General features: G+C 45.2%; 1 protein-coding gene across 1 annotated transcript in view; it reads right to left on the reverse strand.

Moving 5' to 3' along the window:
* DNAH11 (dynein axonemal heavy chain 11) overlaps positions 1 to 17,618 on the reverse strand; it is a 231,691-nt gene that overhangs the window by 74,214 nt on the left and 139,859 nt on the right. The window contains exons 58-61 of the mRNA XM_084858589.1: positions 12,543 to 12,656; positions 11,425 to 11,568; positions 10,540 to 10,722; positions 1,812 to 1,913 (exon numbers count right to left, since the gene is read on the reverse strand). Of these exons, the coding sequence (XP_084714715.1) occupies positions 1,812 to 1,913; positions 10,540 to 10,722; positions 11,425 to 11,568; positions 12,543 to 12,656 (543 nt within the window). The remainder of the gene's footprint in view (positions 1 to 1,811; positions 1,914 to 10,539; positions 10,723 to 11,424; positions 11,569 to 12,542; positions 12,657 to 17,618) is intronic.

Raw genomic sequence — 17,618 nt, forward strand, 5'->3', positions numbered from 1 at the left:
ATATCATTTCTGTGTTTTTTCAGATTGAGGAATTGGTTTGTGTTCATTAGGAATGCAATCACAATAGGGCTTACTTCAGGATAAACATACATAGGACTGCATCATAAAATCCATTTTTAATCATATCTTGTGCCTCTAAGGTGAATATGGCAGTCTTCGGACACCACTTGGCAGTGGTGACTAATAATGCACAGCAGGTTCTCTTCAGCCACTGCTGAGGAGATATAGCTTATATCCCTGCACAAGCCACAGGGTAAATTTTTCTGGGATACATACATAGAAGCAAAGTTTACATACTAGAAAGAGTTGTGCAGATTTAAATCAAAGAGATTATATCCCAAATTTTTGAAGTAAAATATTTTCATGGGGAGATTTTTTTTTAAATGGTTTCGATAACATTCATTTTGCTGTTGCATACAGTTGACAAGGATTTAATTTTTCATTTTGAAATACATTTTAGCAGGCATTAAAATGAAGGGTTGTTAGCACAGTGCCATCCAAATTGATGATGTATTATTGATTACCAAATAATAGCTGCAACATTTATTAATCATTATAGAAAATTACCAGCTAGAAAAAATATCTGTATGAAAAATTACTACAACACTTTCCCCATTGAAAAGCACTGGTTTATAGGACAGGATTCCATTGGAAATCCATGAGATGGGGACGACTACCTGTGACACTATTTTTCAAAGGTGTTGGGACACAGAACGATAGAGACAGAGCATAGAAGGCCAATAAATAGTAAACAGGCATAATGCTAAGACATTATGCATTATTGAGAGCCAGTGTGGTGTAGTGGCTAGAGTGTTGGACTGGGAGTCGGGAAATCTGGGTTCTAGTCCCCACTCGGCCATGGAAGCTCAGTGGGTGACTTTGGGCCAGTCATAGACTCTCAGCCCAACCTACCTCACAGGGTTGTTGTTGTGAGGATAAATTGGAGGAGGAGGAGGATTATGTACGCCGCCTTGAGTTCCTTAAGGAGGAAAAAAGGCAGAATAGAAATGAAATGAATGAATGAATGAATGCATTGATAGTTGGCCAATGAACAAATGGATCAAAGTATGGATAAAGCCATATTTGATGGGAAAGTATCAACCATGTAGATGTACACTGCACAGCATCTAGTCTCATTATAAACACTGGAATTTAATTCAAATTAAAGAGTGAGGATTAGACTGCATAGCTGAATTCGAGTGTAACCGAGACCTTTAATTATAAATTAGAAAGAGAGACTAATCGGATAGCATACATTTATCTTACAAGGATATGGGGTTATCGTTCCTTGAATTAGTCCAGTAGAAGACTAGATTTGTACTGTGCATGTTTGCAAAACATGAACAATACGTATACTTTCCAGAGAGAAGCTGTGATAGCCTATTGAAGGAAAAATATACGTATTAAATATATATTTGTTATTTAAATGATGTAGCTAAATAGCTTTTGGGGGAAATTCTGTAATTTCATGTTAAAGATTCCAGGGGCTGTTCACATGTAATGCTGGCAAGTTGTGGATTAATTAATCCACGACTTGGCACTGTTACGTGCAAACCAGGCCAGAGTGTACCAAACACAAGAATGCACGATATCTTTAATTGGTTTATAGAAAAAGATGCAATAATGCCTAATACAACCATATCTTACCATTGACAGTAAAACAGTGGCTTCATAGCTCAGCAGAGCTAGAAAGTAATAAAAGCCCTTATCTTTACAGACAGCCTCTGAGCATTATCACAAAGAAGAATGCCAGCCATTTACATTTGCTTGAGAGTGGAGTAGAATTAAGACTGGACTAGGGTTACACTTACACCAAGTTTTTTCCTGATGGCTTCCAGCTTTTCAGTAGATGCTGCAAGTTCAGCATTTGCTCGAGCCAATGCTTGACGTTTTGGCTCCACATCACAGTATACCTGGGAATTCAAATATTTGAGTTACACAAAACAGGCCAAATAAAAACAGGTTAAACAAAGGAAAGGAGCTTAACAGGCCAAGGGAAACAAGTTTCACAAAAATGATAGAACAGCAACAAGTCGTTCTCTCAAGAGGATCTGCCTTCTATTGTTTTCACAGTAGTTTCAACTGGAATTGATTGCATCCTCCCTTCTTTTCAAGATGCACTTTAGTCATAGGAAGGAACATGACATAACTGGCTGCATTCGATATACATTTAATTAAAGCAACGTCCTGGAATGTGATAGATAATCTAATACTTGCATTTCAACTAAGTATTTCCCATCAACAAGTGCTTTGCACTTGTTATTTTGTATATGCATCACTATTTCAGCCTGTAATACATTTGCCCTCATCTGGAGAAGCAAGTGGATCTTTTCCTTCCTTTCCTGAAAAGTCAGTTTTTCAACAACACATTGCTAACTGCTTTCTGAATTGTCCCACTCCTGCCAATGTCTTGACAGTTCATGAAGGGTGCTGTTATGCAGATTAGAAAAGAAAAAACTGTAAATACGCATGCTCATCAACAAATATCAAAGGGTTCTCTTCCTTAGGCTGGCTGTACCCATTATTATTATTATTATTATTATTATTATTATTAAATTTATTAATCGCCCATCTGGCTGGTCACCCAGCCACTCTGGGCGATGTACAGCATACAATAAAACAGTTTAAAACAATAAAATTCTACAGTAAAAACATTTCTAAAATACCCTAACCCACCCCAAATGCCTGCCTGAACAACCACGTTTTTAATGCATGACAGAAGCTCATTAAAGAGGGGGCATGGCGGAGTTCCCTAGGGAGGGAGTTCCACAGAGTGGGGGCCACCACAGAAAAGGCCCTCTCCCTCATCCCCACCAGTCTAGCTGTCCTGGCTGATGGGACAGAGAGAAGGCCATCCGAGGCTGATCTTGTTAAGCGGCCTGTCTGGTGTTGCTGGAGGCGCTCCTTAAGATAGGCTGGGCCAGAACCATATAGGGTTTTAAAGGTCAAAACCAACACCTTGAATTTGGCCCGGAAAACAACTGGTAACCAGTGCAACTCCTTCAGCACTGGAGCGATGTGATCACGCCGGCGGCTGCCTTTAATCAGGCGAGCCGCCGTGTTCTGTACCAGCTGCAGCTTCTGAACTGTCTTCAAGGGTAACCCCACGTAGAGCGCATTACAGTAGTCTAAACGAGAGGAGACCAGGGCATATACTACCAATGGGAGCAGATGGTCGGGAAGGAAGGGGCGCAGCCGCAGTATCAGATGGAGTTGATACAGCGCTGTCCGTCTCACAGCTGACACCTGAGCCTCCATGGACAGCTGGGAGTCCAAAATGACCCCCAGGCTGCGGACTTGGTCTTTCAAGAGTAGCCGTACCCCATTCAGCACCAGGTCAACATCCCCCAGCCTCCTCTTGTCTCCCACCAAAAGTACCTCGGTCTTGTCAGGGTTCAGCTCCAGCTTATTCCTCCCCATCCAGCTACTCACCATCTCCAGACATTTGGACAGGGATTCTACGGCCAACCTTGGTGAAGATCTGAACGAGAGGTAGAGCTGCATGTCATCTGCATATTGATGACACCGCACCCCAAACCTCCTGATGATAGCCCTCAGCGGCTTCACATAGATGTTAAATAGCATCGGGGAGAGGATGGAACCCTGTGGCACCCCACAAGTGAGTGGCCACGGGTCCGAAACCTCCTCTCCCAGTGCTACCCTCTGGTACCTGCCAGAGAGGAAGGACCGGAACCACCACAATATGGTGTCTCCAATGCCCAACCCCTCCAGGTGGTCCAGGAGGATACCATGGTCAACAGTATCAAAAGCCGCTGAGAGGTCGAGGAGAACAAAGAAGGAGCATTCACCCCTATCCAGAGCCCTCCTCATATCATCCACTAAGGCAACCAAGGCCGTTTCTGTCCCATGCCCAAGCCTGAAGCCCGACTGAAAAGGGTCTAGATAATCAGTTTCTTCCAAGTGTGCCTTCAACTGCATCGCCACCACCCGCTCAATCACCTTGCCCCAAAATGGCAGATTTGAGACTCGGCGAAAGTTGTTCAGAACTTGAGGATCCAAGGAGGGCTTCTTTAAGAGCGGTCTTATCACTGCCTCCTTGAGGGCTGATGGCATCACTCCCTCCTCAAGGAAGGCATTCACCACCGCCCTGATCCCCTCACCCAGTCTCTCTCTGCAGCCCATAATGAGCCAAGATGGGCAAGGATCAAGCAAGCAGGTGATCGGCCTTACAGATGAAAGCACCTTGTCCACTTCATCAGGAGGAAGAAGCTGGAACCGATCCCACAAAACCGGTTTGCCACAGGCCGCCTCTTGCTCACTAACTGTATCCACAGTGTGCGGAGTAACACACATAATCTGATCAATTTTATCTGCAAAGTGCCTTGCCAAGGCCTCACAGGAGGCCTTAGAATGCTCCAGTGGTTCCGGAGCCACTGGACCGACCAGCCTCCGGACCACTTGGAACAGCCTCCTGGGACAGCACTCTGCAGACACAATAGAGGCAGCATAATATTCCTTTTTTGCTGCCTTCACTGCCACGCGATAGGCTGAAGATACAGCTCTAGCCCGTGTCTGATCGTTTGGAGCAAGACTTCCACCACCGACGCTCTAGCCGTCTCACCTCCTGTTTCAGAGCTTGTAACCGCAGACTGAACTATGGTGCAGTCCGAGCCCTGTTCAGGGGGAAAGGGCGTTTCGGAGCCACCTGATCTAATGCCCCAATGATTGCGGCATTCCACCCACCCACCAGGGTCTCGACTGAGTGGCCGTTGGCATGCTCCAGAGAATCCCCAAGCGCATTCAGGAATCCATTTGGATCCATAAGACTCCTGGGGCGGACCATTTTAATGGGTTCTCCACCCCTGTGGAGGGGTTGTGGAACTGAGAAGTCCAACGTCACCAGATAGTGATCTGACCATGACAAGGGGGTGGTGGATATACCCCCGACTTCCAGATCGCTCCCTGCTTCTCCAGAAACAAACACAAGGTCTAGTGCATGACCGGCCACATGGGTGGGCCCAGTTAGAATATGGTGCAACTCCCAGGAAGCCATGGTCTCCATGAAGTCCCGAGGTGCTCCTGTGAGGATGGCCTCTGAATGTACGTTGAAGTCCCCCAACACCAATAAGTTAGGGGACTGTACACGCACATCAGAGACCACCTCAGGCACCTTGGCCAGGGAGTCAGTCGTGCAGCAGGGCGGACGGTACACGAGCAGAATCCCCAGACTGCCCTTCGGGCCCAACCTCCAGTACATGCACTCAGCAACCTTGGTCTCCCGGAGAAGGGGTCTGGTGAAGACCAAGGACTCTTGGTAGATAACAGCCACTGCCCCTCCCCGATCCCCAGCCCTCGGCTGCTGTGCATACGAAAATCCGGCTGGACACATGGCTGCAAGGGTTGGAGCAGCAGCCTCGGCCAGCCAGGTCTCCATAATACATGCCAGGTCTGCACCCTCATCCAGGATCATGTCATGGATGAGGGAGGTTTTCTGGGTAACAGACCTGGCGTTGCAGAGCAGCAAACGAAGGCCAGAAGATGGGGTCACGCCTTCCCCAGCCATCCTTTGGCTCTGGACAGGCCCGGAGCAGGGCACAGATACTACACATCTCTCCCTTGTTCCCCTTACCTGGCATGGCCTGCCCCTAGCGCTCCGCCAGTGCCTGCCGCCCAGCCTCGGTATGTTCTGGCCCCCAACACTCTCCCCACTGCCTCCATCAGGTGGACACATGCCCCCTCGCTCCCGCCTAGCAGGCAGGCTACCCACCCCTAAAAACACAACTAAATCCCCCAGAAATTAAAAAAACAGAACAACAACAACAAAAACAATTAAAAAAACAATTAAAAATCCCCTTAAAAATAATGCCACGCAGGAGTCCACAGGGAAGGCCTGGTGTTGGTGGCGGCGGCGGCGGCAGCAACAGCAGGCACAGCAGGCAACAGTAGACGCTACGCTATTTGCGTTCCCCTTATTTTCGCCGTCTTAGTCTACGTAAATGTTTACGTAGACTAAGACGTGCCAAAATAAGGAACGCAAATGGCGGCGGCTGTGGCTGCCGCCATTTGCGTACGCACATTTTTTTTGTTTTTTGTTTTAAGTCAGCCGTGATAGGCTACGTAAACATTTACGTAGCCTATCACGGCTGACGGCAGGGACGCAAATGGCGGCGGCTACGGCCGCCACCATTTGCGTCCCTGCTAGCCAGCGGCCGGATGTCCGGCTGCTGGCGGAGCTGGCTGGCGGCTCCACAGAATTGCTGTGGAGCACAGCCGGCCGGCCAGGATTCCGGGGGGGGAGGGAGAGGAACGGATCACCTCACCCACCGGCGAGGATTCTGGGGGGAGGGACGGAACGCCTCCCCTCCAACCATAAACATAATTCATGAAAGGTAAGTACCTTTCGTACATCCCTAGGTGGAAGCGGCACAGCTGGCTCGGTACCTGGGGGCCTGGTCCTGCAGGGACTGGCGGTCTGCCAGGCAGGAGTCCACAGGGAAGGCCTGGTGTTGGTGGTGGTGGCGGTGGCAGCAGCAGGCCCAGCAGCAGCAGGCACGCCTCTTCCCTGATGGTGGCAGCTTCTCCTGCAGGCTTTCCTGCAACCTTAACTTCCTTGGCTTTTCTAAATTTTCTAATAGACTACCCCCAAATACTTATCAATTCTATGGTGTTCTTACAATGTTCAATACCTTTAACATCTCAGTAATGATGTTACTGAGGGCAGTATCATTATCCAATTGAGGCCTAGAGACTGAGGTTCATCTAGTGAGCATCCTCACTCACAGTTCATAGCCTTAGGGTGCAATCCTGTCTTGATAGTCAGCAGCCTCTGAAGTTCGGGGCTGCTGAATATCCAATGCAGGGAGGCTGGAGCACGGAGGTGATTTTCACCTCTGTGCTCCAGCCACCCTGCATTTTTGGCTAGACAGGCAAGTTCACCTGTCTAGCTGGAGAGCTTCACAGAGGCACAGGGGAAGGCTGCATGGCACATAGGAAGCTCCCTGGACCACCTGCTTTTCCCTGTTTCCAAGCATGGAGATTGGGAAGACCTATACCGGCTCCACCCCTTCATGGATCACTGCCTTGTTGTGGTGAGGGGGCTTGCGTAACTCAGTGAAGCCATAAGCTATGCTGTGCAGGGCCACCCAAGACGGACAGGTCATGGCAGAGAGTTCTGACAAAATGTGGAGAAGGAAATGGCAACCCACTCCAGTATTCTTGCCAAGAAAACCCCATGGAACGTATCACAAGGCTAAACGATATGACACCGGAAGATGAGTCCCTCAGGTCGGAAGGTGTCCAATATACTACTGGGGAAGAGCAGAGGCAATTTCCAAGTAGCACCAGAAAGAGTGAAGCGGCTGGGCCAAAGCCGAAAGGACACTCAGCTGTGGATGTGTCTGGTGGTGAAAAGAAAATCCGATGCTGTAAAGAACAATATTGTTTAGGAACCTGGAATGTAAGATCAATGAATCAAGGTAAGCTGGAGGTGGTCAAACATGAGATCGCAAGACTGAACATTGACATCTTGGGAATCAGCGAACTAAAATGGACAGGCATGGGCGGATTTAATTCAGGTGACCATCATATCTACTACTGTGGGCAAGAATCCCTTAGAAGAAATGGAGTAGCACTCATAGTCAACAAAAGGGTGGGAAAAGCAGTACTGGGGCACAATCTCAAAAATGCTAGAATGATCTCAGTATGAATCCAAGGCAAACCATTCAACATCACAGTAATTCAAGTCTATGCCCCAACCACTGATGCTGAAGAAGCTGAGGTTGATCGGTTCTATGAAGACCTACAACACCTTCTAGAACTAACATCAAAAAAAGATGTCCTCTTCATCATAGGGGATTGGAATGCTAAAGTAGGAAGTCAAGAAATCACCGGGATAACAGGCAGGCATGGCCTTGGTGTACAAAATGAAGCAGGACAAAAGCTAATAGAGTTTTGCCAAGAGAAGACGCTGATCATAGCAAACATTCTTTTCCAACAGCACAAGAGGTGACTCTACACAGGGACATCACCAGATGGTCAATATTGAAATCAGACTGATTATGTCCTTTGCAGCCAAAGATGGAGAAGCTCTATACAGTCAGTAAAAACAAGACCTGGAGCTGACTGTGGCTCAGATCATGAGCTTCTTGTTGCAAAATTTCAGCTGAAATTGAAGAACGTAGGGAAAACCACTAAACCATTCCGGTATGACCTAAATCATATCCCTGATGAATATACAGTGGAGGTGAGGAATAGATTTCAGGGATTAGACCTGATAGACAGAGTGCCTGAGGAACTATGGACGGAGGTCCGTAACATTGTTCAGGAGGCAGCAACTCAATCCCAAAGAAAAAGAAATGCAAGAAAGCCAAGTGGCTGTCTGATGAGGCTTTACACGTAGCTGAGGAAAGAAGGGAAGCGAAAAGCAAGGGAGAAAGGGGAAGATATATCCAACTGAATGCAGAGTTCCAGAGAATAGCAAGGAGAGACAAGAAGGCCTTCTTAAATGAACAATGCAAAAAAATCAAGGAAAACAACAGAATGGGAAAGACTAGAGATCTCTTCAAGAAAACCGGAGATCTCAAGGGAACGTTTTGTGCAAAGACGGGCATGATAAAGGACAAAGAAGGCAGGGACCTAACAGAAGCAGATGAGATTAAGAAGAGGTGGAAAGAATACACAGAAGAACTATACAGGAAAGATCTGAATATCCCTGATAGTCATGATAGTGCGGTCACTGAACTGGAGCCAGACATCCTCGAGAGTGAAGTCAAGTGGGCCTTAGGAAGCATTACTAACAACAAAGCTAGCGGAGATGACAGTCTTCCAGCTGAGCTATTTGAAATCCTAAAAGATGATGCTGTTAAAGTGCTGTACTCAATATGCCAACAAATTTGGAACACTCAACAGTGGCCGCAAGACTGGAAAAGGTCCGTTTACATTCCAATTCCAAAGAAGGGCAATGCCAAAGAGTGTTCAAACTACCGTACAATTGCGCTCATTTCACATGCCAGCAAGGTGATGCTCAAAATCCTACAAGCTAGGCTTCAGCAGTATGCGAACCGAGAACTACCGGAAGTACAAGCTGGGTTTCGAAGAGGCAGCGGAACTAGAGATCAAATCGCCAACATTCACTGGATCATGGAGAAATCAAGAGAATTCCAGAAAAATGTCTATTCCTGCTTCATTGACTACGCTAAAGCCTTTGATTGTGTGGATCACAACAAACTGTGGCAAATTCTGAAAGAGATGGGAGTACCAGACCACCTTACCTGTCTCCTGAGAAACCTGTACGAGGGTCAAGAAGCAACAGTAAGAACCGGACATGGAACAACCGATTGGTTCCAAATTGGGAAAGGAGTACGACAAGGCTGCATATTGTCACCCTGCTTATTTAACTTATATGCAGAGTACATCATGAGGAACACTGGGTTGGATGAATCACAGATCGGAATTAAGATTGCCGGGAGAATTATCAACAACCTCCGATATGCAGACGATACCACCCTAATGGCAGAAAGCGAAGAAGATCTAAAGAGCCTCTTGTTGAGGGTGAAAGAGGAGAGTGCAAAAGCTGGTCTGAAACCCAACATTAAAAAAACTAAGATCATGGCATCTGGCCCCATCACTTCCTGGCCTATAGAAGGGGAAGAAATGGAAGCTGTGACAGATATTATTTTCTTGGGCTCCAAGATCACCGCAGACAGTGACTGTAGCCATGAAATTAAAAGACGCTTGCTCCTTGGGAGGAAAGCTATGGCAAACCTAGACAGCATAGTCAGAAGCAGAGACATCACCTTGCCGACAAAGGTCTGTCTAATCAAAGCTATGGTTTTCCAAGTAATAATGTATGGCTGAGAGAGTTGGACTATAAGGAAGGCTGAGTGCCGAAGAATTGATGCTTTCGAACTGTGGTGCTGGAGAAGACTCTTACGAGTCCCCTGGACTGCAAGGAGGTCAAATCAGTCCATCCTAAAGGAAATCAACCCTGAGTGCTCATTGGAAGGACAGATAATGAAGCTGAAGGTCAAGTATTTTGGCCACCTAATGCAAAGAGAAAAGTCACTGGAAAAGACCCTGATGCTGGGAAAGACTGAAGGCAACAAGAGAAGGGGATGGCAGAGGATGAGATGGCTAGATAGCATCACCGATGCAATGAATATGAACTTGAGCATGCTCCGGGAGAGAGCGCAGGACAGGAAGGCCTGGCGTGCTATGGTCCATGGGGTCACGAAGAGTCGGACACGACTGAACGACAACAACATACTGGGTCCAAGGGAGAGGGGAGTACAGTTTCTAGGCTCCGAGGTCAAAGCCCTGGTTCCAACCTTGAATATCAGAAACTGAAATATCCTATGTCCCCCAGACGCTGTCTAGGGGACATAGGATTGCACCCTTAGCCACCTCCCAGGAACCGACCTATCCTATGGCAGTCTAGCTGCTGACTAGCAGCCATAGGATTGCTCCCTTTCTATTCTATTTCTACTGGAAATATTGCTTCTATAATGAGTGGTCAAATTCAAGTAATTTAGAGCAAACTCCATTTATTTCTCCAAATGCAACAAAACACACATCCAGTACCTGATAGAATTTTACTATGTTGATAACCCAGGCACAGAGACCAGCTGCTGCAAATGACTTATTGCGAACAAGGCTTGGGTCGAATCCCACGTCTTTCAAGTAATGTTCCTTGACCACTTTCAGACAAGTCTCTGGGATATGCTCTTTATCATAGTTAATTAAAGCTTGCAAGAATTCATCAACCTGGAAGAAGACAGTTAATGCACCTAACTCATTATGATTGAACAACACTTCCACAAGTTGATTCCACAACAAAAAAGGTAAAACCTCAAAAAAGCATAATGAAAATAATGATGTATGAATAAGTAAATAAGTTTTATGCATATCTGGCTTAAAAACAACAGTAGTTTCAGATAGTGGAGGAAAGAGCCAAGGGATTGTGAGTGACTGGCACTTTGTCTCCCAACACATACTCTGAAGAGGGGCTTGTCTCAAGAGGATGTGCATATCTCACAGGGAGAAATGCATATTCTCCCAATGAGGCACCGACTGGATAACTACATGTTACATGCATATTTAAACATAAAACGCAGTTTCAGGAAGATTTGGGAAATTCTTTAACGCAAACCAACATTGTGGATTTGTTACATGTGTCTGCATAGAATGTTTAGTCAGCTCCGGAGTATTGACTGATGCACTAGTCTTTTTCTTCTGATTTGGGGAACCTGCCTAACATGAGATAATAGCTCATAAAGGTCTTCCTCCTATGTTTCTTTTTGTCCTTGCAAATAATTAGTGCCTGTCAAAGTCATTACAGGAAATTACTTATGATCATAGAACATCTTGTTAAATATTATTTATTATTTTTGCTTTGTTATTACTTAAATAGAAAAGTAAAATGATTATGTCACAGCACATTTTACTAGATGCCAGTATTGAAAGTACCTTTCCCATGAAGAGTTTAGCAGCTTTCCAGGTTCGGTCTTTTGGTACTTTTCCTTTATTCGCCATTAGAACCATTACTGCAGCCATGACATTGGTCACTGCAATTGGTGGGTTAAGGAAGGCTTTCAGTTCAGAAAGATTGTCCTGAAGAAGAACCACACACACACACAAACCACACAATAATGAAATTCCGTAACAGGAGAACAATTTGACAAACAAAACTCCAACAGATATTATGCCTGTGATGTCAGTGCCCCCAAGACTATGCAATACAAAATTAATAACGCTGCCTCATTTTAGTAGGAAAATATTTATTGTTTTGGACATTTTGTATGACTTTTGCATTATAAATTACACTTGCATATTTTGTGCTTTCAGTCTATCACATTTTTATCATATTGTAGAGCTACTGTTTATTTGTTTTTAAAGACAATAGACAAAGCTGTTAATCTCATGTGCTGATGGAATTCCAAGTGGAATCTATTATGTGATATAGAAAGTAATAGCTAGCATGGATTGAAGGAATCCTAACCCCCGCCCCAACACACACTATTAATCAAAGATTTATTATGGTCATAGACTAGCATAAATACAACCAAAATGTAGAACATTGATAAGCATGTCTCTAATCTTATTGCCATTGCACTTACAATTCTTTTTGCAAAACCTCAGTCTGTTATTTATAGAAATAAAATATCCAATAGCTCATTCAAAGATTTTCTTAAATCTAATAATAACTTCAATCTGAAACACTATCGGGTGGATAGTCTTCATAGTTGCAAAGGTATATTTGAAAACAAGGAAGCATTTAAAAGTTTCCTAGTGACAAAATATCATGCTTTGAGTGTTGGGAGAATGTAACATACCCATAACAGAAGGAATAATGTTTGGATCTATGCAATAAATACAACACTCCATTTATTACATAAAAAACCACAATAACCTGGAAACGCTCTCAGAAACAACAGACTTCGATCTGCTCCACAGTAGCAAGAATTATACCCCATTCAATAGCTCAGGAGCCTATTCTTAAGAGGTGAGGAACTGTTATGTAAAAAATACAATGACTTCCAACAGACCACATAGCAGAGGCAATCAAACAACACTTTCCTGCTTACCTTATTTAGTGTATTTAAAGCTGCAGTAGCAGCCACCAGAGCAGGTTCAGCTTTCATTAAGTCATCTTCGCACTCTTTCTGTTTCCGAGAGACTTCTGCTTGGATGGCGACAACCTATTTGAACACAAACTCTTAGTTTTAATCTGAGACTCACTAAGGCTGAAATCCAAAGCAGAGTTACTTCAAAGGAAACGCCAATAGATTAAATTTAGCTTGGTAACAAATTTAATACTTGTAGTGATCTGTAGTGCCACCAAAATTCAGCAGCAAACCAGCAATTTTTTGGCTTCATTTAAAAACATGGTGGGGGAGCTCGCCTCATGGAGTGCGACTCATGGGGGAGATGAGCTCTGGGGTCTGCTGCAGTTGCCCATCCCTGATGTAGATTAATCTCTGTAGATCAACTTCAGCCTTTTCAGGCAGCTTTAAAGTAATACTAATCAGGAAAATATAATCAATTCATAAAAATGTTTTAGAAAAGCAATAAAAGGAAGAACGTGAAATACTTTTTAGAGCCATGAAAAATAGTCTTATGCTTGAAAAATGTCCAAAAGTGGTGATTATCTCCTAATAATCACATCATGTGTTGTATCTAATTGCTTAATAAAGTGTTTGAAATGTGTTAATAGCATTCCCCTATCATCCTAAAGCCATCAAAACAATACAGAATTGCTGCAATTGGGAAATGGGAGACTTTACTGTGGTAGAGTGAGGTTTTCCTAAATTCTCCAGTTTGCACAAATTTAATGATACCAGTTTAGCCTATTAAACCTTACAGCTTTTTAATATTCTAGTGAAATTGGTTCATGATGTTTCATAATTATCCCAAGCTGGACATTTTCATTGGTTTCATTGGGTCTACTCTAAGTCTAGATCCAACCCTTTCTGACACTGCCAAAGTTCATAACAACTTCGTTTGGTATACAGATTTGTCTAGCTTGTAATGATTTGATGTATTCCAAATCGAGAATCTTTTCCCCAGTAAGTTGCTTTAAAGCTCAGAAAGTAAAATGAGATTCTGCACATGCACTGTCAGTGAATTTTTAACTGCCCCTTAAATGTTCATCTATTTTTGTCCAAGTCCTAGACTGGGGTGAGCAAATTGCAGCCTACCAGATATTGCTGGATTCCAACTATTATTAGCCCAAGACAGCATGCCAAATGGTTAGGGACGATGGAAATTGTTCACAATATGTGGAAGGTAACAGATTGCCCACCCCATCCTAGACACTAACCATAGCTCAACAGAGCTGTGCAAAGTCCTCAAAGCCATATTAATAATGGTCTAGCAAAGTGCAGGCTAGTCACAAAGGACAAGTAATGTGCCTTGTTACTGAGTACAAGGAAGAGGTGGGGACTAAGCCCCAACACACTACACAACCCTTTTGAACCCACAGTTTTCAGCACCAACAGAAACCTATTTCACAAAAGGCAAACTCTTTTTCTCTCCTCCCTCATGGCCAGCCAACTCATTCATCCTATCTCTTTTTCTCTTTCACCCCAGCTCAATACCCATAGACACACATGCTCTCTCTCTCTCTCTCTCTCTCTCTCTCACACACACATTCACACACACACCTAGCCATCCATCTATCCATCATCCATTCACACTCTTCCCTGACCCCCCCAGCTGGCTTACTACTACCCTTCATAGCCCATCCCCCACTGCTCTCCCTAGCACCCCCAGCTTACCAGACAGAAGTGACAGGAGTCCCTTTTTCTTTTCCTTATTTTTCTTGGTAGCTGGGTGTGCTAGAAAGGAAACCATTGGTTTGCAGCTGCCTGCCATTTTTATTTCCTAAGAATGTCTCTGACACCCACATGCAGCCAAGAGGCATTCATGGGACATGAAGATGGCAGCAGCTGAAAGCCCTCACATTGTTTTGAAACAACACCAGCTGCTGGTAAGAAGTGTTTTAATTTTTTTTTTAAAGATAATAAAAGTGGGAAGGAAAGAGCATGCTGGCAGACACCAAGAAAGGTGGCTGGGGTGCACTGCTGCCTGTGGGCACCATGTTGCCTATACCTGCTCTAGAGAATTGGGCATAATGACACTCTTGAGCCTGCTAAGAGCCCCGCCCTAGACCACACCCTGCTTATCCGGGCTTGGGAAGGGCTTACGTTGGATATAGTAGTCATATAGAATACTTTGGATATTCAGCTCATTTGGATCAGGGAAGCAGCACCAATAAGGGCTACCCCTTGAAGTGCAAACAGCACTTCAGAGAGGCAACTTGTATCAGGACCACTGCAAGGAAAAGAGAAATAGCATAACAGAGGAGTGGAGAAAGTGGTCTATCCCCTCCATCATGGATGTAACCTCCAGTGGGAGCTGTGGCTTTCACATGAACAGCTGATTGTCTTAACAGCCCATTCATACAATTTCTCTCCCCCAGGCCTTTTGAAGGGGATAGCAGCCCCTCAGCACAAATGGGCAATTCATGTGGAGATAATGTTTCTGGGATACATACACAGAAGCAAAGTTTACATATTACATATTAAACCACAGTGCAGCTTATCTGCCCAGTGGAAGGAAGGGCCTCACACTGCTCCGCCATTTCAGTGTTGGACCTAGTGTAAGTTCGACCCCGGGCTAAGAGCCATGACAACTAGACCCCTAAGAAGAGCCCTGTTGAATCAACCCAAAGGCCTATCTAATCCAGCATTTTATTCCCACGGTGACCAACCAGATGCCTACAGGAATCCCACAAGCAAGACATGAGTACATGATATTTCTTACTAAAACAGAAGTCAGTGTTGTGACTTATTTGGTGACTGGTATGAGGGCTGGCAACACTAGACAGTTTGCCAGGATAGCACTTTATTAGCCAAAGCAGGTTTAATGCAGCACATGGAAGGCACTTTCCTTTCTTTGAAAAGCAAGGGCAAGGAAAAGGACAGAGGGCCTGACAGTATAAGGAGGCAAGGAAAGACCTGCTAAAAGGTGAGGGATACAAGTGGTAGCACCTAGATAAAGGTGAGAGGCCAGAAGACTATGGGTGCTGTATGGCAAAGGCAGCAGCAACCCATCACAATCAAGGACCCAGGTTGTATAAAGTTGGTGAGAAAGTAAACTAAGACCTTAGGTTAGGAGAGTTGACTATTTGATGCAGCTGTCAGAACTAGAGGTGAAGAAAGCCTGTCAAAGACAACAGAGATGCTCAAGGAGCTCCAATGCCTAGGAAGGAACCCCGGGAAGGGGCAGAGTAAGAGTCAAGTATTCCAAAGTGTTGTTTAGAACTATAAAGTTCTTAAGTCCGTCTATGCCTAACATGCTGTGAGTTCTGATCTAAGATCCATGGAAATTGTTTTCTTGCTGTGGAAACACTGATTTGGCTGCAAAGAAGTGCAAGTAGAACAGTGCTCATGCAATCATCACCACGTCCTCCTACAGGCCCCTGTTACCCCTGAAAGCCACTTCTGACAGTTGGGAAACCCTCCAGAATAGTGTGAGATGTGACGCAAGGGCTGTAGCAGGAGGGGGAATCGGAGGAAGTGAGGAGGGGGACTCAGCTACTGAATGCATTCAAGCAGAATGATAAGCCAGGATTCCAGACAACTAGCTCATTGTGAACAAGTTGTCTGCTAGCACATGCAGCCTGTTTGCTCCCACTTTGCTCCCCACACTACAGTGACTGCTAAACAGATGAGGAAAGGTGTCCTGTTCTAGAGCAAGGCTTGGCTGTTTGCAAGCACACACAGGGAGCGAGGCGACTGAGTAGGCAAGTTGGCAAGCAAATGGTCAAGCACACAGGTTGCAGTCCAAGGAGTTTTAAGCCAAGGTGGGAGTGGTCAAAATCCAGGCAGAAGTCAACACCAGCAGTCAATCAGGCAACAAGGATCAGGGAACAGCAGCAGGAGTCAAGATCACAAGCAAGAGGTCAAACACATTAAAACAGTCAAGCACGTTACAGAGTCCAGAAGCAGGGTCGCTGAGCAGTCCAAAAGGTCAGGAAACCAAGCATCAGACACAGGGCTTGACTCAGGAGGCAAGGTACACGGCAGAGGCTGGGAGGACCAAGTTGTTCCAACAATGGCTGGGTTTCCAGTGAAGGCTTTTAAGCCCAAAGTCGGCCAGACCCCACCCAGAGCTCAGTTGTAGCAATCAGAGCTCCCTTTCGAGAGCCTACTCCTGAGGAGTCCCTTTCTCCTGAGGAGACCTTTTCTGGAGGCGAGCACTCCTTTGCACAGGAGCTCTGCTAGCCTATTGCTTGAGGCGACGACACTCCTGGGAATCGGGGTGGCTCAGCCTCTGCCTCAGAGGCAGAGTCCCTCTCTCCTGACAAGGATGGCCCTGGAGCCACTTCCCCCAAGGATTCAGGCTCCTGTGGGTTGGTTGGCAGTCCCTGGTCTGGAATATCTTGGGCTTCCGGGGCCTCTAGCTCCTCCTCTGAGAAGGACTCCTCCAGTCAGAGCACAATGAAAGGTTTGGTGGGTGTGGTATTTGAACCAGGTCTCCTTGTTTGTTGTGCCTCTTACAAGCCAGAGTAACAAACCAGGGTTTGTTACTGATTTACGATTCCCAGCTTGTTTGGGAGTGACAAGCCAGGAATCCCGGTTCAGATAACATGCTAAACCAGCCTTCTGCAACCTGGTACCTTCCAGATATTTTGGACTTTAATTCCAATCAGTCCCAGCCAGCATGACCAATGGTCAGGAAGGCTGGGATTTGTAGTTCAAAACATCTGGAGGACATCAGGTTAGAGAAAGTTGTGCTAAACAAGCTGTGCTTCTTGGTTTGTTTAGCAGTCTTGTTAGCTGAGAGCAGCAAAGCAGGGATGAATGGGCTGTATGCATTCCCATTCATGATCAGCAAGGATTCTCCAAGATCCTGGCTTATCAGTCTGTGTGAATGCAGCCACTGTACTGGGAAACAGCATCACAGCTACAGTGCAGCTTTCTGTTAAAAGCACATCTCAGTTTCTGTCTAGCTTTAGGTAGAAACACAGTATTTATTAATAAAGTTAAATGTAAGTAATTTCATGATGAATCACGAGTTCAGCATGCAGAAGGAAAGGAATCAGGATTGGAACAGCTAATGTCGAAGCTCAGAAAGTACATCATAGAATGTAAAAT

The sequence above is a fragment of the Heloderma suspectum genome, chromosome 5 (assembly GCF_057233095.1).
Source record: "Heloderma suspectum isolate Gila_16-S chromosome 5, 16-S_ref, whole genome shotgun sequence".
In the NCBI taxonomy this organism is placed as follows: domain Eukaryota; kingdom Metazoa; phylum Chordata; class Lepidosauria; order Squamata; family Helodermatidae; genus Heloderma; species Heloderma suspectum.